The sequence below is a fragment of the Trichomycterus rosablanca genome, chromosome 24, assembly GCF_030014385.1.
Source record: "Trichomycterus rosablanca isolate fTriRos1 chromosome 24, fTriRos1.hap1, whole genome shotgun sequence".
Taxonomy (NCBI): domain Eukaryota; kingdom Metazoa; phylum Chordata; class Actinopteri; order Siluriformes; family Trichomycteridae; genus Trichomycterus; species Trichomycterus rosablanca.
In genome coordinates, this window is record NC_086011.1 from 15191747 (window position 1) to 15216389 (window position 24643).

The 24643-nt window shown below is 39.2% G+C and overlaps 3 protein-coding genes across 9 annotated transcripts; 2 read left to right on the forward strand and 1 right to left on the reverse strand.

Moving 5' to 3' along the window:
• Nucleotides 1–449: 449 nt before the first annotated feature.
• Nucleotides 450–8134, forward strand: phtf1 (putative homeodomain transcription factor 1). 3 transcript variants are annotated; one of them, XM_062986856.1, is made up of 16 exons: nucleotides 460–852; nucleotides 929–985; nucleotides 1093–1162; nucleotides 1293–1451; nucleotides 1600–1804; nucleotides 2142–2250; nucleotides 2371–2550; nucleotides 2971–3207; nucleotides 3337–3465; nucleotides 3871–4140; nucleotides 4569–4700; nucleotides 5213–5299; nucleotides 5393–5563; nucleotides 5677–5772; nucleotides 6113–6238; nucleotides 7104–8134. In XM_062986856.1, the coding sequence occupies exons 1-16, from the start codon at nucleotides 823–825 to the stop codon at nucleotides 7122–7124; spliced, it is 2079 nt and encodes a 692-aa protein (XP_062842926.1). In that variant the 5' UTR covers nucleotides 460–822; the 3' UTR covers nucleotides 7125–8134. The 3 variants fall into 3 exon arrangements, with proteins under 3 accessions (XP_062842928.1, XP_062842926.1, XP_062842927.1); XM_062986857.1 differs by having other exon boundaries at nucleotides 461–852; nucleotides 5393–5548; XM_062986858.1 differs by lacking the exons at nucleotides 5677–5772; nucleotides 6113–6238; nucleotides 7104–8134 and having other exon boundaries at nucleotides 450–852; nucleotides 5215–5299; nucleotides 5393–5514.
• A 1823-nt stretch (nucleotides 8135–9957) lies between these two features.
• Nucleotides 9958–21328, forward strand: pfkfb2b (6-phosphofructo-2-kinase/fructose-2,6-biphosphatase 2b). 5 transcript variants are annotated; one of them, XM_062986179.1, is made up of 17 exons: nucleotides 9958–10110; nucleotides 11753–11873; nucleotides 12159–12284; nucleotides 12775–12871; nucleotides 13093–13159; nucleotides 13274–13348; nucleotides 13428–13484; nucleotides 13925–14049; nucleotides 14367–14574; nucleotides 14682–14828; nucleotides 15024–15128; nucleotides 15228–15357; nucleotides 15447–15509; nucleotides 15610–15674; nucleotides 16443–16631; nucleotides 17941–17963; nucleotides 18708–21328. In XM_062986179.1, exons 2-17 carry the CDS (start codon nucleotides 11822–11824, stop codon nucleotides 18775–18777), a joined length of 1599 nt encoding a protein of 532 aa, XP_062842249.1. In that variant the 5' UTR covers nucleotides 9958–10110; nucleotides 11753–11821; the 3' UTR covers nucleotides 18778–21328. The 5 variants fall into 5 exon arrangements, with proteins under 5 accessions (XP_062842249.1, XP_062842251.1, XP_062842252.1 ...); XM_062986181.1 differs by lacking the exon at nucleotides 17941–17963; XM_062986182.1 differs by lacking the exon at nucleotides 16443–16631.
• A 481-nt stretch (nucleotides 21329–21809) lies between these two features.
• On the reverse strand, nucleotides 21810–24045 carry LOC134301486 (uncharacterized). The gene is made up of 3 exons (XM_062986186.1): nucleotides 23969–24045; nucleotides 23668–23871; nucleotides 21810–23299 (listed from the first exon to the last, which is right to left on the reverse strand). The coding sequence occupies exons 1-3, from the start codon at nucleotides 23985–23987 to the stop codon at nucleotides 22308–22310; spliced, it is 1215 nt and encodes a 404-aa protein (XP_062842256.1). The 5' UTR covers nucleotides 23988–24045; the 3' UTR covers nucleotides 21810–22307.
• Between the last annotated feature and the right edge of the window lie 598 nt (nucleotides 24046–24643).

Below are 24643 nucleotides of genomic sequence, written 5' to 3' on the forward strand. Positions count from 1 at the left end.
TGGAGTTCGCATGTTCTCCCCGTGTCTGTGTGGGTTTCCTCCGGGAGCTCCTGTTTCCTCCCACAGTCCAAAGACATGCAGTCAGGTGAATTGGAGATACAAAATTGTCCATGACTGTGTTTGACATTAAACTTGTGAACCGATGAATCTTGTGTGAACCGTTTTTGTCATCAAAGTGTGTGAAACATGACATTAAAATACTAATAGCATCAAATTAATTATATCAGGTGAGTCAGGTGTCACTCTGAAATCCTGGGCGCAAAGCAAGAACAGACACTGGACAAGGTTCCAGTTTAGAAGGCCATGTCACATATGGAGATACCTACTGATAATTTAGAGCAGCCGGTCTTCATTCCTGCTTGTAGAAAGAATGAAATTTGTGTGCAATATCTAAGATGCAATACTTCTGTTAACACTTTAATTACTAGAATAACCTATTTGAATGAGAAATACAAAAAAACATTAAGTTAATAATTTATTAATCTCATTTGACATTTCTAATAACACAGGAAACATAAATCAGTCAGTAATTACACATTCAAACTGCATATTTATGATAGGTGCAGCTAAAATTGCCAATGAATGTACATGCAAAGGTAGGTGTGCCTAATAAATTGTGTATATGCTAGGTTTCCTCTGTAATATCACTCTGATCTGTAATAATCACTTCAAGTAAGTGAGTCATGGTTTTTAATGTCAACAATGCTGATTTTTTCTCTCTCTCTCTTTTACTGAGGGAGTGGACTGTGAACATCCATATGCACTGTAAGACATGAGTCAAATGACTTAAGTGGAGGATCTCAGTTCTTTTATCCTTCAATAATGTCAAGAATAGCGTGGTATCAGGAAAAGGTAAGAAGTCAAGTTTTCTTCTAGACAAGTGCAGTGTGCAGAAATCTGGTATTATATTCATGTTTTTGTGTCATAGATTGGAGCCTATGACCAGCAAGTATGGGAGAAAGCTCTTGAACAGGCAGAGCTTAGGGTAGGACTTTCTTTTAAATGTTATCAAATGTTGACACACAAGGTCATTCAAGAGAAGCTGAATAATGTTTTATTTAAAGCATAATCAACTATATCATATGTGTACAGGGTATTAGAAATAAGCCCAAGAAAACTGGACATATTAAACCTGACCTCATAGATGTTGACCTGGTCAGAGGTGAGTTTCGCTTTGATTGTAATGTAACTTCTGTGGTCTTTCGTTTTTGGAAGATTGAGGAAGGAAAAGAATAGAATCTGTTAGTTTATTGTTTGTATATAACTACTTCTCTTTTTACCTCCTCTCTCAGGATCCACTTTTAGTAAAGCCAAACCGGAGAGTCCATGGACTGCTCTGACACGTAAAGGCCTGGTCCGAGTTCTGTTCTACCCTTTCTTTTATAAATGGTGGATCCAGGTCACTTCTAAATGCATTGCCACCTGGATTCTAGTTCTGTACTTCCTGCAGGGTATGTTATCTGTAGTATGAAGCTCTTTTTACGTAACAGAATATTCACAGAAAAACAGATAGGAATTAGTTTAACGTACTATGGCTTTGAAAGATAACCATTTACTTTCAAATGCTCAAAGAGTGACTATATTATATTGTATTTACAGTTGCAGCCATAGTGTTGTATATGGAGGTACCTACAGCCACAGCCAGCGAGGTGCTGGGCCCGATGTGCCTGATGCTCTTATTAGGAACAGTGCACTGCCAAATCGTGTCCACAGAATCAAGCCGCAATTCTGAAGGCAGTCTTGTAACCAGCCCGAACTCAAGTAAGACTCCTGACCAGAACACCTGCACTGCGAGAAGAAAAAGGTGAGCTGGATACAGGCCACTGTAGTTGCATTTCTGGACCTCTCTTTGTGCACAGGGGGAACAGACCTTCCCTGTCTTTCACCTGTTTCTCTTAATGTGATGTCCATGGAATTATGGCTTTCTGCAAACGTGTTCTACACCAGTACCATGTTGCCATACCTCCAACTTTGTAGCAACAGTCTGTGGAATTTTAAGAATGTGATTGTGTGTCAGCCCTTTACGTCATCTGAAACGACATATAATGTGGTAGATTTTTTGTGCTGTATTATAGTAGCTGAAGCTCGGCTTATGTCATTATTTTATTAGATTGCTGGTTAACGGTATGCTTTTTATTTAGACAGAGAAAAATTATTGGAGGCGATAAAGGAGACGGAGGAGGAGCAGACGACATCGATCCTAGGCACCGCAAGGAGAACAAGCGGTACTACAGGTTACAGAAAAATAAGGTATCAATAAAAATAAAAAAAACTCAGTAATGAATCATCAGTGTGAATCACTAAACTAAAACAGAGAAACCAACAATAACAAGAATCCAGCTGATCTGAATATGGCTTCATTTTTTCCAGAACTCTTCGAGGAGGAGTGTGAATTGGCTCTCTGAGGACCTCTCCAGTGACAAGGAAGAAGGTGAGGAAGCGGAACAGCCCAGAGACAAACTTGGCCCAAATCAACAGACCAGACCTGCTTCTGGGCTCAGAAGGAGACTTCGGACTCCCATCGATCCAGCATCTGCTAAGAAGCATCTGGTTAGAATTGCACAAATACAGAATTGCACAAATACAGAGGCATTTCAACATTAGACATTGTTTGCATCAACGGGTGTAGAGAACAGAGCAATAATAAATAGATCTGCTGTCATGCTGAGTCACCGATAATCAGGCCATATAACTATAATTAAATCTTAATTTTTTTCAGTTATTGTATTTGTGGTTACATGTAAATATTATGTAAAAAACACCTGGCCACAAGCAAAACGTTAGGACGTTACCAGCAGGTCCTCAAATTTCTATACTTTGTGAGGTTGATTGTTCAACAGATCATTTATAGACTGTTTAGTTTCCCTAAAACTTTTAAGACAAAAATGTAAATAAACAAAAAATACTTTTTTCTTACCTTTTGTATAAACTGTAATCATAGCCAGCTAACATTTGTACGTCCAACCGCAGGAAGGTGATGTGACGACGGTCACCGCGGCGATCTTGCCAGCGGCTGACGTCCAGCCATCCGAGGGTTCTAGGCCCGGCTCCGACTCCGACGACGAGTTTTGGGAAGAGATTCTGCAGGGTCCTGACTCCGCCTCCTCAGCAAGCACTGATAGTGAAGATGAAAAGCAACCCTGTCATAACCACACCCTCCCTCAGTCCACTGTCCTCAGCAGTGACGAGGATGAGGCCTTTTCACGGGTGAGTCTAGTGGAACAGTTTGTTCTATGGCTCAGTCAGTTATTGAGGTCGTTTTTTTATCCTGGAAGTCTCTCTAAGAAATGTCTTCCCAGGATAAAGGAGATGATGCTAATGTATGCTCTCTCTCAGCACCAGTTGTCTTGGCTTCAGGCGTGCCACCCCTCTAAAGACAGCGTCGGTGCCATTATCTGGGAGCAGGCCGAGTGCAAAAAGGTCGACATGTGTGTGCTGGAAATAAGCAGCATCATTCTCACTCAGGCAAGTAGTTTGTCGCGTTGTCTTCCTAATGCCACTGCGATATGCGATCTCTGAGACTGGTCTAGGGGGTCACATGGAGCTTAACGTGGCTATACAGCCTCAAAGCTGGCAGGTGATAAGAAGCGGCTGCAGATGTCGGAGGGGATGTGTGGTGATCTGGAAGGGGGAGTGCAAGCAGCAGTGGATTTAGAGTGGGGAATTGAAAATGACTAGATTGGGATATGTAATTGTTATACATAGTATAAACTGGGTTTTGGAATTGCTGTGCGAATCCAGCATTTGTAAATATCTTAACAGCATGGCATTACTAGTAAAAAAAAACCCTGGTATTTAATAGGGTTTAAGTGTGTAAGTGGCCAGAGTCCTGCCTGCCAGATGTTATTACTGCTTCCTCTCTATGTTTAGGTGAAGTTGGTGGAACAGGGAATGGGCTACCTGGTCCTTGGATGTCTGGTTACAGCAACCCTGGCCCTGCTGCCTTTCTGCTACCGAATAGCTCAGCATCTTGATACAACCCAACTCGGCTCCATTACACTCCAGGATCTGGTGATCATGGCCATCGGAAAGCCCAGCACCTGCTCCATTACCTTCTTTCTAATCAGTACGATAGAGAGAGTCTTCCTCACTGGCCTCTTCTTCTTCATGATGTGTGTCGCTGAGCGGACATACAAGCAGGTACAATTCACTGCACTGCACAACTGTTACATCGTTGCTACCATTTAACTACAAGGGGGCTTTAGAACAAATGGTCAGGCTTTGTATTTTGCTTTATATTTGAAAGTGTTATAGTGATTGGAGGTCAGGGTTCAACACCAAACTGACCACGTTTGCAGAGCAGAAACTTAATAAACAAATTTGTCCAAATAGCATAAACTTTAAAGTTGCTAGTCTTTGTCGTTTGACCCATCTTACTGCCAGTGTATATAAAGGGTGTGGTTGAAATTCTAATTAAGTTAGAAAGAGTATTAACCTGCTTTTGCTATGTGGTGTCGCTTTTTTGACTTGTTCTTTTGATTGACACCACCCAGGGCTGGATTTCATTAATCCTGTTTTGGTAGGTATGGTTTTGTATCTAACATATTAAACCTATCTTTTATTCACAGAGGCTGCTTTTTGCCAAGTTCTTCAGCCACATCACATCAGCACGCAAAGCCAAGAAGTCAGAAATCCCTCATTTCAGACTGAAGAAGGTGCAAAACATCAAGATGTGGCTCTCGCTCCGATCTTTTCTTAAGGTCTGTTTATATGGCTATTCTTGCTCAAAAGTTTAGGAAGCTATAATATGTTGAAGGGGCGCTTGGGTGGTGCTTAGAGTTTAAAACCACAGTGGTGCTATTGGCCAGTCTGGCATCTACACACAGACATGATTGGTTATGTTTATAGATGTGGGATGGCCGAGGGTTAGTCGATGGATTGCTGTCATGAATGGGGTGTGTTATTGCATTGCGCTCAGTGATTCTGGTGAAGCTGGACACACTGCACACTGTGTTTTGTGCACCCCCCTTTATGGTTAGGTTTATGTTACACCATGTACTTTCTTTAATTGTGAGCCAGACCTAGGATTCAAACCCCCTGAACTCAGGAACTGCTGTTACCGGCAGCATGGCTCTTACCGTTACACCACTATAGCACACAAACTCACTTTCTCATTAGCAGATACACAGTCACAAATCCCATTTTTTGCAATTAAAACATTCTGTACATGTAAACACATTAAGTTCTAAAGAGCAATTTTGCTTCATCGTAGAGGCGAGGGCCTCAGCGTTCAGTAGACGTCATTGTTTCTTCCATCTTCCTTCTGGCTCTCTCCATCGCGTTCAGCGTCTGTTCTCAGGTCAGGCAACATTTCACAATATGGTCTAAAACTTTCAGCGCTGAGCTTTTTTTTCTTTGAGTTTTATCTTTAATTTGTATTTATTGACTTTAGATCCTGCACAGCCACCACACATTTCTGGACTGGGAGAGTAACTGGGAGCTGCTGGTATGGGGAGCGGCTCTGCTCGTATTCATGCTGCGTCTGGCCACGCTCGGGGCCGAGACCGACCACAAGTACAGCAACTCCTCTGTGCTGCTCACTGAGCAGGTGAACACCAAGGCCGTATGTTAACATACTTGTATCAGCTTTCACACAAGCTGCATTTAAAAATTGACCACAAATAGACCTGAATGCACCTTTGTTGAATGTTTGATTGTGAGTTTGTTTCTTTTTAGATAAACTTGTATCTGAGGATGGAAAAAAAGCCAGACAAAAAAGACGAACTGAGTATTGTCAACAATGTGCTGAAACTGGCCACCAAATTGCTGAAAGTAAGATTTAAACCGTTACCATCTTTCAGTGAAACAAGCTTCAGCTTTAAGTTTGGTTTTGAGCTACAACAAAAGATGTTTGTGGTATTTCTACAGATCTAAAAGTTCTACTATTGTTTTTAAATAATATAAGTAATATTTTTCTTCCTTTCTGCTGCCCCTGTTAGGCGTCACCACAGCCGATCACATTTGTGATCATATTTGATTTGGTTTATTTTTAAAAAGATGCTTCAAAAATCTTTTTTTCCCCTTTGCCTTCATTTCATATAACACTCCCAAATCTTTGTGTCTGAGCAGCAAAGTGATTGGCAAACCCCTTTGTTTCCATGTCTTCTGACAGGAGTTGGACATGCCGTTTCGTCTGTTGGGGTTGACTGTGAACCCTCTTATCTACAACATCACCCGAGTGGTCATCTTGTCTGCTGTCTCGGCTGTGATCAGTGACCTGCTAGGCTTTAACATCAGAGTAAGTATGAGGACTGAGGGGATGAGTATCATAATTCTCATAGAACTTTCATAACACAGAAAAAGCATTTCTTTTACACTGTATATTATTCACATAAAAATTAAGTGTTTTCTTAATTCAGTATTTTGGGCAGTGTTTGCATTGTATAAAATATAAGCATAATATTATATATAGTATATATTTTATTAAGCATAATCTTATGAAAATTAATTAAAAAATTAATCTCTTCATTAAAATGAATTCCCCCACTGTGAAACCTTTTGCACTAATGGTTAAATTGGCTCCTTTATGCATTTGTATTGGAACTGTCCTGGGTTCTAGAATATGGTTTCATTCTCTATATTCAATTGACTTTACTAATATACATGGATGTTAATAATTAACCGGTTAACCAATAATTAACAAAGAAGTCGCTGTCTGATTAATGCTGTGGGTTTAAAAGGTCATTTATTCATTTCCAACAGCTGAGGCTTTATTCTAGACTCACCCTGGACTGTACATGCACTATCTTTATTTACAAAGTCAGAGAAACACTGCTGTTCTTGTTCAAACAGAAAACCTTTTAATGCAGTTATTGTGCATCGGCTAGCATGTAAAATGTACATTTTGATTGTTAAACTGCTTCTGCTTACAGTGTTTGTACTTCTTACTGTTTTACTGCCACATTCACCATGTTTTAATCTTACACTTTCCACCATGAAGACAAATTAGCCATTTAAACATTATTCCTTACAAAGTGCTTCTTTTAAAGTGCTTCAATATTTAAGTATAAGTATTGAAATTGGTGCAAAATGATCTCTAAATGATTTTTGTTCATGTAAAAGCCTTCAGCATTAATTCCTGTTTTACTGTTTTGTTTTTGCAGCTTTGGAAAATCAAACCATGATGTGAAACCACGACTCATAATTCCTGAAGACTGTGGAGTGACGGTGCTCTCTGCTGCTGCGAAACCAGACAACTGTGCAAATCTACTGGCCTCTCTCATCACACCAAGAATCAACATTCGGCCCCTGGTGTTTGGTTCATACTGCACCTGAACCACGTCCCAATGTTGTACAGATTTATTTGTATTTTCTTGCCTGTAGTAACTGAAATTGGTCGTTTCTAAACATTGTAATGATACACATTCAAAATCATGTACATTTGCTAGCCTCTTTAGTAACAGAAAATCATTGAAAATCATTGGAAAATGTTGAAGAGCTGGAAGGTGGGGCATTTACAAAAAATATTACGTCTGTAGGAATCCACCGCTGGCCGGTGGAAAGAAGCAGTCCTAGTCTACAGCTGTCAGCCAGAGTGGGGGTGGTGCAAGCATCAGGGGAACTGCTTATAGGAATTAGAGATGACCAAATTAGAGATTTGGCAGTGTAGCCACAAAGACCCCGACTCCATATTAATGCTTGTGATTTTGAAGCTCATGATCAGCTGTTCACTTACTTTTGGGCATACAGTGTAGCCTGTTAATTAAATACTCTAAAACTGATGCCAGCTGCTTAAAAAGCCACAGCTTTCTACATACCCACTAAGTGCCTTGTGACTGTGTTTGTAAGAAATGTGACTTTAACATGAGATGTGTTATGTATCTAATATAAACATTTCTATTAGGATGATGTTTGAAAAATGAAAGTATTTTTTTTGTAAAAGAAGCACTAAAGGAGTCAAACATTTTACTGTAGACGCACTTCATATTAATTATGTTTATTATCTGTTGATTTAATGTCATGTTGATTACAGATTAGAGATTTACATTTTATAACTATTACAATATGCATTAATTTTATTTGTATTGCTACCCACCGAGCCAACTGAGCTTCCCCTCTAGACTGCAGTGGCTCTCATCTTAGGTGTAGGAGTTGTCAGAGAGAGTGATAATTAACAAATAAATGTTCATTTAAAAAAAAATCTTTTTTGTCTGTTTCATATTACTATTAGTGTACACTATTTATATAAGAAAGGACTTGTGACATGTTTACCACCTGGCTTTAAATCTTGCCTTCAGTCAATATTTGATTAAGAAATTCAGCCTGTTTTTTCGTGTTTGTGTAGGTTTTCTTTAGCTACTCCATTTTCTTCCACATCTTAAAACATCTTCCAGATGGATTGGCTGGACTGAGTAGCGCCTGTAGGTGTAAAACCAGCAGTATAAAACTTGACTAAAGTTTGTTGTTTACTGCATTGACGGAGAAAAGCTGAAGTCAACTGTTTTTTCCTAATAATAAGAATCTGGGAATTAATAGTGGTGGGTGAATTGATCCAAATATCGATATTATCGATACCAACGTTGGTATTGGAATCGGATTGATAATAGTGTGAAGGATTCGATACTTTAGTTTTATTTTTCCTCCACAACATTCACTACGTTTCTCCTGTTTCATCAGAAAGTAAAAACCGTGTCTGTACAGACTCCGCTTCTTACATCTTACATTCACAACTTGCTCCTCTGCTGTTTTGTTGTGGTACCGTCTCGTTGTTATGTTGTTAAAAAAACAGACATCAGCACATTGGTAAGCATTGTAAGATTGTACGTTTTATGTAAGTTTTTGAATACTTTGCTTTGCACATGCAGAAATAGGGGCAATTTTATGGAAATAATAGTGTAAACTATACACACGCAAAGTATCGGAGCATGAATCGAAAATGAATCGGAGCATGCGCAGTAAGGCTCTCATTCATTTTATCTGCGCATGCGTAGTGAGGCTTTTATTCCCTGTGTTTGTGTTTTGGTGAATAAGAGCTGTTTTCTTTTGACTTTGTGCTTATAAATATAAACAGAATAGCATCTATTGTTTATTTTAAATGAACAAGGACACATGTATTCGGTCACTATTAAAAATTTTACATATTTATTCACCCAGCAAACACAACTACGTGGTATTAGTTAGCTGCTTGGTGGTGATACGCCATGATAGTAACGTTGTGAGAAAGTAAAGCACCAGAAACAAGACCGCTTTAAACAACTGAATTTATCTACAATATTACTGACAGCAGCTACTTAAAAAATGTCTGTATTACAATATTAATATGATAGAGTTATAAATACAGAGTGCTTATAGAAACAGAAATCACTGCAATTCCTTTGGAACCGACTCCTTGAACTCTGGATGCCGTTTGTGAAGAGTCGTTTAATCAGTCAATTCTTTTGGAACCGACTCCTTGAACTCCGAATGCCGTTTGTGAAGAGTCGTTTAATTCAGTCAAATCTTTTGGAACCAACTCCTTGAACTCTGAACGCCGTTTGTAAAGGATCCTTTAATTCAATCAATTCTTTTGGAACCGATTCCTTGAACTCTGAACGCGGTTTGTAAAGGATTCTTTAAAATAGATAGATAGATACTTTATTAATCCCGAAGGAAATTAAGGAATTCAGTCAATTCTTTTGGAACCGACTCCTTGAAATGCCGTTTGTGAAGAGTCGTTTAAATCAGTCAATTCTTTTGGAACCGACTCCTTGAACTCTGAACGCCGTTTGTGAAGGGTCCTTTACTTTAGTTAACTCTTTTGGAACCGACTCCTTTAACCCCGTTTGCAAAGGATCCTTTAATTCAGTCAATTCTTTTGGAACCGACTCCTTGAACTCTGAATGCCGTATGTAAAGAGTCGTTTAAACAGTCAATTCTTTTGGAACCGACTCCTTGAACCGTGAATGCCGTTTGTAAAGGATCCTTTAATTCAGCCGCAGCTCTGATTGGTGGTAAGAGGGTGAGATGACTGGCACGTCAGTACACACCTTCTACCAACGCACTGAGCGTTTGGTTTCCTTGGAAGGTCATCAAGCCGGTCTGATCGCTTACTGTGCAAGGACGATAATTCAGTCATGTGTTAGTGTGTTATAGAAACTCCTGCTTCCTGAACAAGAACCGCGACCACAACCGGTGAGTCGAAAATGCCTCATTTATAAACGCACTTTCTATGAACAGTATTTGATGTGAAAAATACAGAAATGTGGGCAGATCTCTCTGAGCATCCTGATCTCAGTCCTGATGGCGTAATGTTGTGTTTGTGTTTCTGTAACACACCTGCAGTCATCACTACACAACATATACACACCCATATAACACAAACATCTCCTATTTATAGAAATCATTTATTTATATAAATAGAAATAAATGATTAAATAGAAATTTATCTCATTATAAAGAATGGCAGCTTGATATTGAAAATTCTTTATTATTATTATTATTATTATTATTATAACACGCCTGCAGTCATCACTACACAACATATACACACACATATAACATAAACATTTTCTAATTATAGAAATAATTTATTTATATAAAGAATGGCAGCTTGATATTGAAAATTATTATTATCAATATCATTATATTATATATAATTACTATTATATTATTATTATTATTATACTATATATAATTGATTATCCACTATACTTATATACTCTCTTCTATTTATTATCATTCATTTAGCCACTGTGGTTAATTGATTTAGCCACTGTAGTCACCTTGTAATTATATAGTAGTCTATACACTGTACAACCATTATTTGTTTACTGTTTTTAATATATGCACCTTCAATTTTACTTATCTGGTCACTACTGCACTTTTTACTGTATTATATGTCTTGTACTGTATTATATGTCTTGCACTTCTGGTTAGATGCTACTGCATTTCATTGGCTCTGTACTTGTACTCTGCACAATGACAATAAAGTTGAATCTAATCTAATCTAAAATAACCCTTTTAAATTCCTGCATTTACCCATTTAATTCCTTATTCCAATTATTATTGGAAGATTGAATAACATTTAGAAATAGGATTTCATTTATACTAAAAAGTGCCACCTGGAAGCCCCGGGCACAAGGCAGAAAAACACCCTAAAAATAAAGCCAGTCCATTGCATGGCAGCATTCACTCATCTACATCGACTCATTCTGTTGCTTATTCATATCTAGAAGCAATTTGAAACAGCCACTCCAAATTCTCTCCACCACCAGCTGCACCATCAGCCATCAGGATTTGGTAGGATTGCTGGTTTTGCATGTAAGCTTTATTTGGTCATATTATATTATAATATATTATTATAAATATTATAACTTCTTGACTTTGTTTTAAAATTTATTGTATTGTGAATTCATCTAGACCCTTTGCTGTGGCAGCCTAAACTGCAGTTCATTGTAATTATCCTTGAGATGTGTCTAGAATTCAGTTTGTCCACCTTTTGCGACATAGTTTGGAAATGTACACACACAAGTCTATAAGGCACACGATTTACTCTACACTCCACTGCCAGTACATAAACCAGGCCATAAAGTCCAAGGAACTGCCGGTGGATCTCCATGAGCAAACTGTAGTAATGCATAGATATGGACAAGGATATAAAACATTACTTTAAAGTTCAGGTGTTACCAGGACCTCAATTATATTTTACAAAATAAATAAAAAACAAGCTTATTACAAAGGGTTTAAAACTGTATTATAACAAGTGTATTCCCTTTTCTTCTCATATTTTTTAACATAATAATGTTATATACTAATGAAGGGTTGTCTTGTGCAGGATTTTGCCCTGACTGATACTCCTGCAGTTACTAAATGTGTCCAGAAAGCAAATTGTAAGACCTGCAGTATGTGTGATGAAGCCAAGAGAGCCGAGCCCAGGACCAATGGCAAGCAGTGCTGTAAGCAATCAATACATGTGTTTCTTCCTCCGTCTACCTACAAACATACACATTTGATTTCTAAATTATTTTACACTTTAATGGTGAATATCTGATAGTTAAACCAGTCAGACATTGCATAGGTAGACTTATTTAAAAGGTGTATTTTAGGTCCTAGATGCACTATAAAGATTAGGAAAATCACTGGTGTGTTCCTTTAATGTGATGAATTTAGATTTTTTTTATTCAATATGGATGAGTACATTTAGAATTGTTCTCAGACTGTGTGTGTGTGTTTAATATTAGCATGGGCATCCTACATGACCAACTCCCCAACTTTGATTGTCATGATTGGACTGCCAGCCAGAGGCAAGACCTACATGTCAAAGAAGCTCACGCGCTATCTGAATTGGATCGGAGTTCCTACAAAAGGTGAGAATAAAAGGTTGGCATTACACGTCCGTCCCTTCTATTTATAAACATCCAAATATTGTTTTCAAGTCAAGACCTCTTAATATGAGGGTTCTATTTATTAAGAATTTCAAAAACAAATATATATATACATAACTTTTCTACATCGTCACCTTCCGATGCATTTCCCCAGCGTTGTACCAACTTTTTAATGCCATCAGCAAAAAATGTTTTTGGTTGAGCGCGCAGCCACTGATGCACCGCTGCTTTCACCTCATCATCACATAAATCTTCTTCCGCTTAAAGCTTCTTTCAACGTCCAAAAAGGTGAAAATCATATGGTGCTAAATCCGGACTATAAGCGTCTCTCAGTCTCTCATACACGACCAATTACTACTCCTCCCACCCTCACCACTTATAACCAAAATATAAAAGTGCGGAAACTTTTTGAAGATCTCTCTTACAATAAAATAAACAAATAGTCTCTTGATTGTGTCTGTGCTGTTTGCAGTTTTTAACCTGGGGGTTTACAGAAGGGAGGCAGTTAAAGCGTACAAGTCTTATGACTTTTTTCGACATGACAATGAAGAGGCCATGAAAATAAGAAAGTAAGTACAGTCTTTTTACAGTTTTTTTTCCTCTTATTTCCATTTATATATTGATAATTTGAAGGGTGTGTAATTATACATTCGTCAAGTTGACTGAAAATACCTGACTTGCGTTTGAAATTCTAATTCATCCCCATATAAGATATAAGGTATAACCTAACGTTGGTGTACTTTATTTATAGCACAAAAATCTACATCTAATTTCATGTTCTGTTCTGCAGGCAGTGTGCTCTGGTAGCCCTGCAGGATGTGAAGGCTTATCTGAATGAAGAAGGAGGACAAATTGCAGTAAGTTTGTACCATTATTAACTCTCAGACTGAGAAATTAAATTTAGTAATGTGTTGTTGCTCAGCAGTATAGCAGTAGGATGCATTTTTAATCGATTGTCTTTTGCTAACAAGGTGTTTGACGCAACAAACACAACCCGGGAGCGGCGGGATCTGATCCTGAACTTTGTAAAGGAGAATGCCTACAAGGTGTGTATAAGATATTGATTAATAAAAGTTTTTAATACTACCCCTGACCATTACTGACCTGGAATCTTCATGTGCTCAGGTGTTTTTTGTCGAGTCTGTTTGTGACGACCTGGATATTATCGCTGCTAATATTATGGTGAGACTAAACATTTCAATATCACACATTAAAGGATTTGAACTGACAATCTTCCGACTGATAGCACAAGTCTCTACCCACTAGGCTAACTACTGTCCCTATAAGCCCTTAAATCAGAACCTTAAATCTTGACTTAAGTTTGTCCCTGATTAAATGGACAAATCATGGGAAAAACAGGAACCAGGGCTCCTTTTTGGTACAGCAGAGTAAAATAAAGCTTGTTTAACTGTAGATAGTGTCACTCATGTTGCAACAGTTTCTAAATTTGGGTATTCTCGAATTACTTGACCATCTGAACAAAGTTTCCATGAGCATAATGGAATGAATTCCAAGCCTGTCATGACACTGGCCCCTCACAAGCAAACTTTCACTTGACTTCAAGTGTAAGCGTAAGTATTCTATGTAAGTTTAAGGTGCTAAAAGTATCTTTCTGTGTACAGGAAGTGAAGGTGTCGAGTCCGGATTACCCCGAAGCACACAGAGAAAGGGTGATGGGTGACTTCTTAAAGCGCATCGAGTGCTACAAAGTTACCTACCAACCGTTAGACCCCGATGATTATGACAAGTAGGAACATCTTCTAACCCATCCATAAATCTGACATGCATTAGGTAGCGTGTGTGCCAAGCTCTAGGGCCCTGAAGATCTGGGTTCAGTCCTTGCCTCTATATAGTCTGATGTTGGATGTCCCATTCCAAAGCCTGGCTCTTAAGTGCCATTCCATTTAATCCCAAACTAGTTAAACCATGTCATTATGGGCCATGTCATTATAGGAGGTGTACCTGCTGATTCATGGTCAGACTTAGCAGTACGAGTATCTTCATATGGAAATTTTTTAAAGCCCAGCCTACACCAGTACTTTCCCCCCCCATCATCTCTTACAGAGACCTGTCCTTTATTAAGGTGATGAACGTGGGTCGGCGTTACCTGGTGAACCGCATACAGGACTACATCCAGAGCAAGATCGTCTACTATCTGATGAACATCCGTGTGCACTCCCACTGCATCTACCTGTGTCGGCATGGCGAGAGCAACCACAATGTGCAGGGTCGCATCGGGGGCGACTCGGAGCTCTCGCCCCGTGGCAAGCAGGTCTGAAATTGGGTGTGGGAAGATATTAGATCTTTTAGACGCATCGGCACTATATTTAACTGCAAGACGTGCAATGAACTGTGCACCCCCCAATTTTATTTTGGCAGTTTGCAGCAGCTCTGCGTGGGTTCATCAAGGAGCATGGCCTGTCCGATCTAAAGGTGTGGACGAGCCAACTGAGGAGGTCCATCCAGACGGCTGAGGCTCTGGGAGTGCCGTACGAACAGTGGAAGATCTTGAACGAGATTGATGCTGTAAGTCGAATGCTTTAAATACTCTGAGTTCAGAACGCAAACTCTGGCTTGAGAAGTCTCTACAGCATAGATTCTGCCTCCAATGGTCTCTGAAGATGAGATTTAAAGTTCTTAACAAGATGTAAATTTTTAATGTATACACAACTGTTATCAGGTTATAATAAATGTTATTAATATTATTATTGATTATTTTAGGGTGTCTGTGAGGAAATGACCTATGAGATGATCCAAAACGCGTTCCCAGAAGAGTTTGCACTAAGGGACCAGGACAAATACCATTATAGATATCCAGGAGGCGAGGTCTCTCATCAGTTTCTCATCACTTCACAGTCTTGCATACCATCAACCTAAACTTTTTAGAGCAAAGAAACTAACAAATAACTCAATTCTTTGCTGTAGTCTTATCAGGACCTGGTCCAGCGTCTGGAGCCTGTGATTATGGAGCTGGAGAGACAGGGAAATGTTCTGGTGGTCTGTCATCAGGCTGTTATGAGATGTCTTCTGGCTTATTTTTTGGATAAAAATGCAGGTGTTTCTCACAAGCGCACATACTTGGTATTTATTCGTGATCATCTTGCTTATTCCTAATTCTAATTCAATTAATTTTGCATTCAATAGACGATCTGCCGTACCTGAAGTGTCCACTGCACACTGTTCTGAAGCTCACTCCTGTCGCCTATGGTAAGACCCATTAGAATTAAGTCTCATTTACATACTTTATCAAGCAAAACATGGTTCAACAGTGTTTCTGCTTTGTTTCTTATTTGGTTCCACTCTACAGGTTGTAAAGTGGAAATGTTTTATCTGAATGTGGAGGCGGTCAACACACACCGCGACAGACCATTGGTGAGTCCGCTTGTGTGTTATTCAGCCCCTTTTTCAGCCATCTTTGTTTTATGCTATAATATTTGGAAATGCTTGGCTTGGGTTTTCTAGCATGCATGCTGTTTCCTTCTTTTTAGTCCTGCATGTTTTAGCATTTGACTTTGCATTTGAATGGCATTTTAACCACTAATCCTTGAGGGATTTGTCTTCCTCCACCACTTCCATATCCGGCTCATTCCGACATCCCTCAATCAAATTGCCGCTTGTCGTGCTGCATTGAATTAAATAACTCATATTTAAGTTGTTGATTGATTTTTGTGCATTTTTACATTACCATTGTCATTATTACTATTGTTGTTGTCTACTGGACATGTGTGCATTAACACTGTGTGGTCCATGCACTATTTATTTAGTCTCTTTAATGAGTGGTGCAATTAACACTAATTCTGAGTTTCATTACTGCTTTTTTGTGATGTTTATGAAGTGAATGTCTGAGAACCTACATTCAAAATGTAAATTATTTATTCTTTAAATAGTCCTATAAATATTTGTATTTTACTCGTAAGATGTGTGAAATGTCTTTCAGAATGGTGTAGTCCTTCTTCAGATAAGCTACAGAAGCCTTGGGTTGTTCAAAAACATTTGGGATGTTAATGGAAAAGCACTTTCGACAACAATGAAAGCATCTTGAATCAATGTTGTGGCTGATTAATGAATTTGTACCTTTTTTGACACCTTCTCTCCAGCTCTCTTCATGTAACACTTACGGTCTCTCCCGTCTCAACCCAGGGGCAAGCTCGTAGGAGTCCAGCCCCCCTGCTGCTCCGGCGGAATAGTTACACCCCTTTGTCCAGTCTTGACCAGGTCAAACGACCGCGTCTGTACAGCGCTGGGAACCGGCCTTGGCTGCCCCTCGCACCCTCCCCCTCAGCCCTGCACTTGCCTGACACTCCCGAGGGGGCGCTGCACCACAGCCAAGTTAGTGTCCGAGCTCGTTGTGCTGTGATTGGCAGACTAACTCTCGATTTGTCCCAATCAGTCCGTTCCATCACCTTCCTGTGTTCAATGTGTTATATCACTACACTGGTTCCCATTTCAGCTTTCCTGTTGCCTGGTTGTAATAATAGCATGATGTAACAATTCTCTTGCTTTGGTGTATTGGTGTGTTTCTTTGGGCTTCTGGTGTGATTTCTGTTCTGAGGCTTGTCTATGTGAATGTAATCATCTTGTGGCTTGCTTGTGTGTATTCTGTGTGCACTCACTGATCCTTGCACATGCAGTTCTGCGTTCCTCAGGGTTTACCTGCTTGGTTCTTTTAATCCCTGTTGTGCAGAGATTTATTGTTAAGCCTTTATTAACATATACAATTATTATTATAATTGAGATTTCCAATCCTGCACACGTTATGTGGTTATCATCTGATTTTCCTAACTTTGGCACAATTATTTCACTTACCACAATCAGCCAAGACCCAACTGGTCTCTTTAACAGCAGCACCTACTGCAGTGTGTTTCCCCATTTGGGGTAAAGCTCCCAATTTGCCACTGTTCCATGAAAAGAAAGTCACTTGACTCTCATCTTTACCCAGCCTGATTATTTACTAACCCAATACACTATTAATTGATCAATTCATTCTTGGTTCCCCTTTTTAAAGGTCTATTTCCACATACTATGAAGTAATCAGAGGAATTGTAATAATTAACAGTGGTGTAAAAAAGTAAGTGCCCATTTTCAAGTGTCTCTGTAAATGTTTATTTATTAGATATTTATCTGGGATGACCCTCAGATCGTGAAAACTTTGGTGGGCAGACTAATCCTTTTAGATGCACCATTGTTTTATAGTGTTTGTGTAGATGGTTAGGTTTAAGATAAGTGAGAGGCACATTTTACAAGGCTGGCTGAAATTAATTTACTAATTAACTAAATAAACTTAAGAATATAGTTTGGCAATTCAGTTAATACTGCATGTTGAAGGTCTTTGTATATTGAACAGATGAAATTATGGTTTACGGTTTTTACTTATGTGACACATGTTTTGTTTAACGACAAGGAATCACTTAATGTGACAGAGAGAGAAGAGTCACTTTTTCACACCACTGTATGTGTTTTTTGGTCATGTTTACAGTATTAAATGTGCTAAATGTCATTATGTCCACAGACAGTATGTTGGCTATGTGTTAACATGAGCTGATTGGTTTGCTTGGCTTTGTGACAACATCATCTCTGTTTCCTCTCTATTTCTCTCCCCTTTCATTCCCCCTTTTGTCTTCTTTGTGTTCCTGCATAGCCTCGAGTAACAAGCAGTTTTCTGTGAGTATTTTCCTCAAGTGAATGGCTATATTGAACGCCTATATCTTCTATTCACTAATTCGGGTGGTTTTGTATTTTTTATGTGCTGTGTTTGTGTGCATGTCTTTCAAGCCATTCTGTTTTTTAGTTATTTAGTTACACTGGTCTGGTTTGTGAGGTGATGGGTGACTGAATTACAGTGAAATTTTTTATGCAGAAAGTCTGGTTTACTTTATTGGGAGTATTGGGATTTGTCCTGGGTGAATCATTTGCAGTTCAAGTTAAGTTATGCATGCCATGACAGTCTTTATTTTTTATGTTTTATTTTAACTATTTGCACTGATTATATAATCAAAAGTATCTGACTGTATATATAAGCCTGTTGGGCATTTCATTATAAGAACAATATGCATTTATACGATATTCATTTGCCCTTACCTCAGCTATATGAGTCTCAGCTCTTCTAGGTCTTTTACTATTTTTTTATTTTAAATGTGGGAATTTGTGCCCATTCATTAAAAAAACATTCATAAGGTCGGGCACTGATGTAAACCAACCAAAAACTACAAATCCAGTGTAATTGTTTTAGTACAATTATTTTATCATACACACATGCCAAACTATACTCCCAGGTTTAATGTAGTTTGATGTAATTAAATTTGCATCTAAACTTTTGAGAATTTTATACAAAGCTCTCCTTTGTTTACTCTTTGTTTACATATTTGATGGGTTTGATTTTTACTCTGTATCTGTGATGTTTTCTAGGAACCCATGTGCGACGGAATCGTCTTTGAAAACCCAGAAGACGGCGTTGACTGTTTCCGCTTCTGAATAATATCAAAAGCTTGGAGTCGCTTAAACAACGCACAACCTAAACGCACTTCTTAGAGCCAGATATTTGCATGTGCACTTTAAAAAGTTTTAATTTTGCAGCCAGGCTTTAACACAATTGTTCGCATGTGTGTGTCATGAACAAAAGCAGCTACTATATGATCATAAAAATAACCTGTGAAGGATGCTGTTTGTCCAGGTATTAAAGTATTTATTTAAACGGGCCCCTAAAACAAAAACATGATCTTCACATGGTTTACTCATTTGTGGTGGATGAAAAAAAAATCTGATGTTAAAGGTTTAATTTTATTTATGCTAAATCACATTTAAAACAAAGACTTGGCAGGTACTCCAGAAATAAAGGAACCAAATACTGTGAACGTGACACATCAGGTTACATATTAAAGCTTTACAGCTGTGATATTTCATGTCAGACACATTTGATATTAAAATGTAGGAAACTGTGTTTAGTCACAGAACCTACATGCTGAGAAAAGCAAGCTAGCTAGTATAGTTAGACTTAAGATCAAACAAAAACAGATTTTGTGGTAAGGTTTTATGCCATGGGCTTTAAGCTAGCTCACTAATTGTGGCTAATGTTACATTAGTTGAATGTTACATCAGTGCGCACTCAGCACTCAGGATAAAATAATAAAGGTTGCATCAGGAAAGGTGGACGGTATAAAATTGGGCCAGGTCAGGTTTTAATGATCCTCTGTAGCGATGCCTAAGGATTTTGGGAGCAGGTGTGTGTTTAAAATGGATATACAGTATGCACCGGTGGATCAGTTCTTCTTTCCCCTTACTGTATATATGCATACAGGGTAAACATTAACTAAACATCACCTAAACAACAATACTGTAATCTGGCGAGTTTCCACTAGTAAATGACAAAAATGACAATGTTTGTAATCTCTTGTATTAATTTTACTTACGCTCAAGTGTACACTCAATACTTTTTTAGAAACACATGCAGAATCCCAAATTACTTTTCTTTTTACTAGCTAAACTTTCTCCCTGTAAGATTATATAAGCGCCTTCTAGACCCTACATGACTGCATTTTGAGATTTAGCCTTTGTTATTCAAGCTAAATGCAGTGGAGTAATTATACATTTTTGTGTTTAGAAGTTTAATTAAAATGAAAGTAAAAAGTCACCAAATTACAATTACTTAACCAAAAATGACTTTAGTCAAAATCACAATTGTGTACAATCAAATAATTTAGCTGAAACTATGATTTAAATCGAGACTCCGAGAGTGAGAACTCACAAGCTAACATTGTTTTTAGCGGTTAGCTACAATAGGATAACAGGGGGCCTTTCAGCTTCATACAATCCTAGACTCTTTTTAAATACTGTCTTAATGCTAATTATTGTCTTATTATTGTAATTAAACATAAGAACTTTAACTTTAACCAAAGAAGCTTAAATTCTACACTGAAATGTGTTTACCTAATACACTATGAACAGACACAGTTATTAATGAAGCATTTACACACATTTGATCAACATTTTCTGTAGCTGTTCTTTATCTGTGACTAAATGGAAGTGTGTGTTCTGTTTATTCAGTCACAAGAAAAACAGTTGCAGAAATCATAAAAATAGCCAAAAGTATCTGGACAACTGCTCCAGTCTAACCCTGGACATTTATATGGCTTCCCCTCTTTTCCATTTGTGGCGATAACAGCCTCCAATCTTCTGGGAAGGTTTTCCACATGACTTTATAGTGCGTTTTTGGGAATTTCTGCCCGTTCGGTTGAGCTTTTTTGAGGTCACGCACAGACATTTGGCAAGAATGCCTGGCTTGCAATTGAAGTTCCAATTCATTCAAAGGCTGTTCAGTTGGATTTTGGATCAGGGCTTTGTGCAGGCCACTAATATTTCCTCACAATAAATCTACCATGTTTTAATGGACCCAGCTGTCTGTACACAAAGGGCCTTCCCCAGTCTGTTGCCACAATGCTTGGAGCACAGAATTTACATGGCTCACAATTCGGCTATATAAGTTTACAAGTGTATGTAAACTTTTGACCTGACAGTTAGGTCCTGGATTGTATTTGGCATTAAGGGGTAACAATGCAGGCATAAAACTACACCTAAAGATTTGAACAAAGAAATATATTTTGTATAGTCCAACAAATCACAGGATACGCACAAAATATTGTCTAACTGTTAAATGTACACATTATTAATGTGATCGGGGTGCCCTGCTCAGGTACAAGGTAAAGTTGAAGTGAAATAATATGTAAGTTTCTCATTTCATTGTACAAATGTATTGAGTGGAATGTTAGTGGTATATCAGCAGAGCTGTAGGACCAGGCCATGCACTATGTAATCTGTGTTTTGTATACAAATACTTATATTGCAGATGATACTATATATATATACTGAGTTAGATTCCTCTGTCAGATTAATGCACGGTTCGCATCACATCTAACCGACTGTCTTTTATTGTTTCTGTGCCGTTGGGCAAAACAGGGCCGTGCCAATACTCAAATGTGTTGCTGTGTAAAATCAGGCTATTTGTGTGACATAAATACTATCCAAATACACGACTTGGTTGTACTCATTTTCTTCATTCAGAATGCTTTGTACACTGCTATTGTATTGTACACTATATGGATGAGTGTGTGTGCTTACCTGACCATGAGCTTGTTGGACATCAGATTACAAAAGGGCCATGGCATGGTGTTGCCCAGTGCAGTGACAGCCTCCATTTGTATGTGAGGGCTTTTCATAAGATTCTGGAGCATGTCTGTGGGAATTTGTGCCTGCCCCCATATATCTATCTATCTATCTATCTATCTATCTATCTATCTATCTATCTATCTATCTATCTAAACACTGAATGTAGCACACATACTTATACAATGTTAGGGTAACAGGACTGAGTGAAAACCAGAGGACACAACTAAAACATGTATTTTAACCTTATCAGTATTAATTTATGGAATATATATTAATTTTATATATATATATTTATATATTAAAACATACATTGAAAATTGAATCACCAACAATGCAAGGACAAAAGCATTTTAAGACTTTATTCATTATAATTTATTGTAAAGTGTCATGTTAGAGAGTGGAGACATGAACAAACACTGTTTTAGTGTTATAGGGAGTTTTAAATTACAGATCCTACATTTGCAATTAGATCAATGTGCAGGACACTTTGCTCATTTAAAAATTGCATTTTAAAGGTTAGTTTTCATATACATTTGAACATATAATGTCCTGGAAATAAAAGTGGCACCGCTTCAGCGAAATGGTCCATATACTATATATTACAATATAATCTATACATATACACATACATACATTTTACAGATTTACATTATCGGCATTTAGCAGACGCCTTTTCCAAAGCGACTTACAGTACTGGGGCAGAGTACAGTCTAAGCAATTGAGGATTAAGGGCCTTGCTCAAGGGCCCAACAGCAGCAACAAGTGACCTTTTGATTACTAGGCAAAAACCTTAACCACTAGGCTACAACTGCCTGTGCATATGTATGCATGTACTGTAGCTGGAGTTCATTTACGGGTTTTCTTTTTTCCATAGCCTCGTGCAGACAGTTTGGCCATCCAGTCAGCAAATGGCACCGTGGCTGTTTCTTCACAATACCAGTTGCCATAGTACTGCTGATGTGTTGGGGGTTTCCTCTCTTTTTGGCATTTTTTGCACATGACGGTGTCCGTGTAGCGGACGTACTTCCGGGTGTGTATGCCAGCCTTCTCATTCTGCATCTTTTTCTTTCGGTACCACTGTGTTGTGTACGGCACGTCTGGCTTCCTGGGCCCTGAAACTTTGGGCTGAGAGGGTCCGGCTGTAGCCTGGTTGACGGTGGCGGGCAGAATGTATGACAGTTTAGCTGGAAGGACTTGGCCGAGGCTGTCTGGCTGAGCTGTAGTTAAAACGTAAACCTGGCCTTCAGATAGAGACAGCGAAACGGAAGAGAGGTTGGCAGAGACGGGTTGTTCCTGAGGAGGGGTGGACGAGGACGAATCGGAGCCAGAGATCTGTGCCGTCACGGTGGTGTCTGGAGGGAGGACAAGGACAAGAGTGTCGGTTGAGTCATCGGGGTCGCTCTCCTTCTTGATGGTGGGGCTCTGAACCTCAGGACCAGCCTCCAGTGAGCAGGTGTCTTCAGAATAGCTACAAACATTGCTGATCCTAAAGGGTTTTACAGCTGCGGGATCAGAAGTCTGACCAGGTGGACAGACAGGGGCAGCAGATTCAGTCCCTTGGACAAGTGGAGCAGCAGGAGGACAAGAATGTGAAGTTGGCACTGTAAGGATAGAATGAAGAGCCGAGTTGGGGTCGAGAGAAACAGCAGACGACAGTACAGGAGAGGTGGCCGTTTCTAACGTAGGGACAGTTAAGTCCTCAAAGTCCTGCGTCTCCATTAAGCCTTCATCCTCTGCCATGGGGACATCCTCCGTCTCAAGTGCCGAGATGGACAGTTTGTAGTCTTCCAGAGTAATGTCGGCCCGCTCATATAAGTACTCCACCCCGATGAGTTCTCCTGTTTAAAAAAAACATTAAATGAGAGACGCCTTTATGTCATATATACTGTACATAAGATAAGATTCCTTTATTGATCCCCATGGGGGAAATTCAAGTGTTACAGCAGCTCCAGTACAGTGTAAGTACAGTAAATACAGTAAATAAAAATACATAGAGTAGAATAAAATAAAAAATTATACATTACACAACAGTATGGTAATTACAACAGTATAAAAAAAACACTATATATACTATATGTGTGAATAATGAAATATAGAGTCCAGTGCTGAGAAAAAACATAAACACAAGTACATTACAATGATTTTTTTCCCCTCATATCCCCTGCTTAACTTATATTCACAGTAAATGTATTCACTCCAGCCGTACCTGTATATTTCCATGGTGCTTTATGGTCCACCAGGTTCCTCCCCAGCAACTCCTGAGCCAGCTGGTTGGCTGCATTTTTTAAAAGACTACTACTGCAGGAGTGTGAATCCACTCTTCTTGTCACTGCCATGCTCCTGCTTTCATTCCACCTAGCGATGCCATCTACCAGATACGCCTGGAAAATGGTGTCACTTTCCTGGGTTTCTAAAAGACATTAAACATAAATTATGATTCCTGTATTAGTTGTTTTTATAAACTTGTTCCTAACAAGTTGTGTTTGAATTTATATATGAATACTTACTAGGAATGAACCTGCTCATATGCAGGTGGAAGGACTCCAGTGAAGTGCATCCTCTTGCACACCTGTACGTTGGCAGCGCGTGCCCCCCCTTCACAACGGTTCCGGTCTGCACGTACAGTTGCACACCTGGAGGGTCCCGGATGCAGGCGACATGCTGTCTTTGCTCCTTCCATATCTCTGCCATCCTCGCAGAGTTGATAAGAGGCACACCAAGGGCATTGTGTCCCCTCTCACGGTCATATAACTCAATCAGCTCTGTTACAAGGGTCTCGATCTCCTTGCAGCTCCGAACGGACCTCCTGCAATGTAGTGCCATTTCGGCCCTGGTGATGTGGCGCGTGATGTCGGTTGCCGTGGGGTCCAGTGTAGCCTCCAGTTCTGACCGCTTGGCCTCCTTGAGGGCTTGGAGATCTCTCTTGTCCCACATGAAGATGCAGTGGGCGAGATGGTTCATGAAGCAGGGGTAGAGGACGTGAGCATCAGTGGTGCAGCCTGCTGCTATTCTCCTCATGAAGTGCCAGACGTCAAGACGGATCTCCACGTCTGGCCATGAACGAAACATGTTTCGGAGATGACTGGACCCGCAGCAGTCCCGGTCAGCGTATAAAACCTTTGGAGGTGACACTCCAGCATTCTTGTAGCGCTTAACGATGCCAGCAATCATCTTGCCCAAGT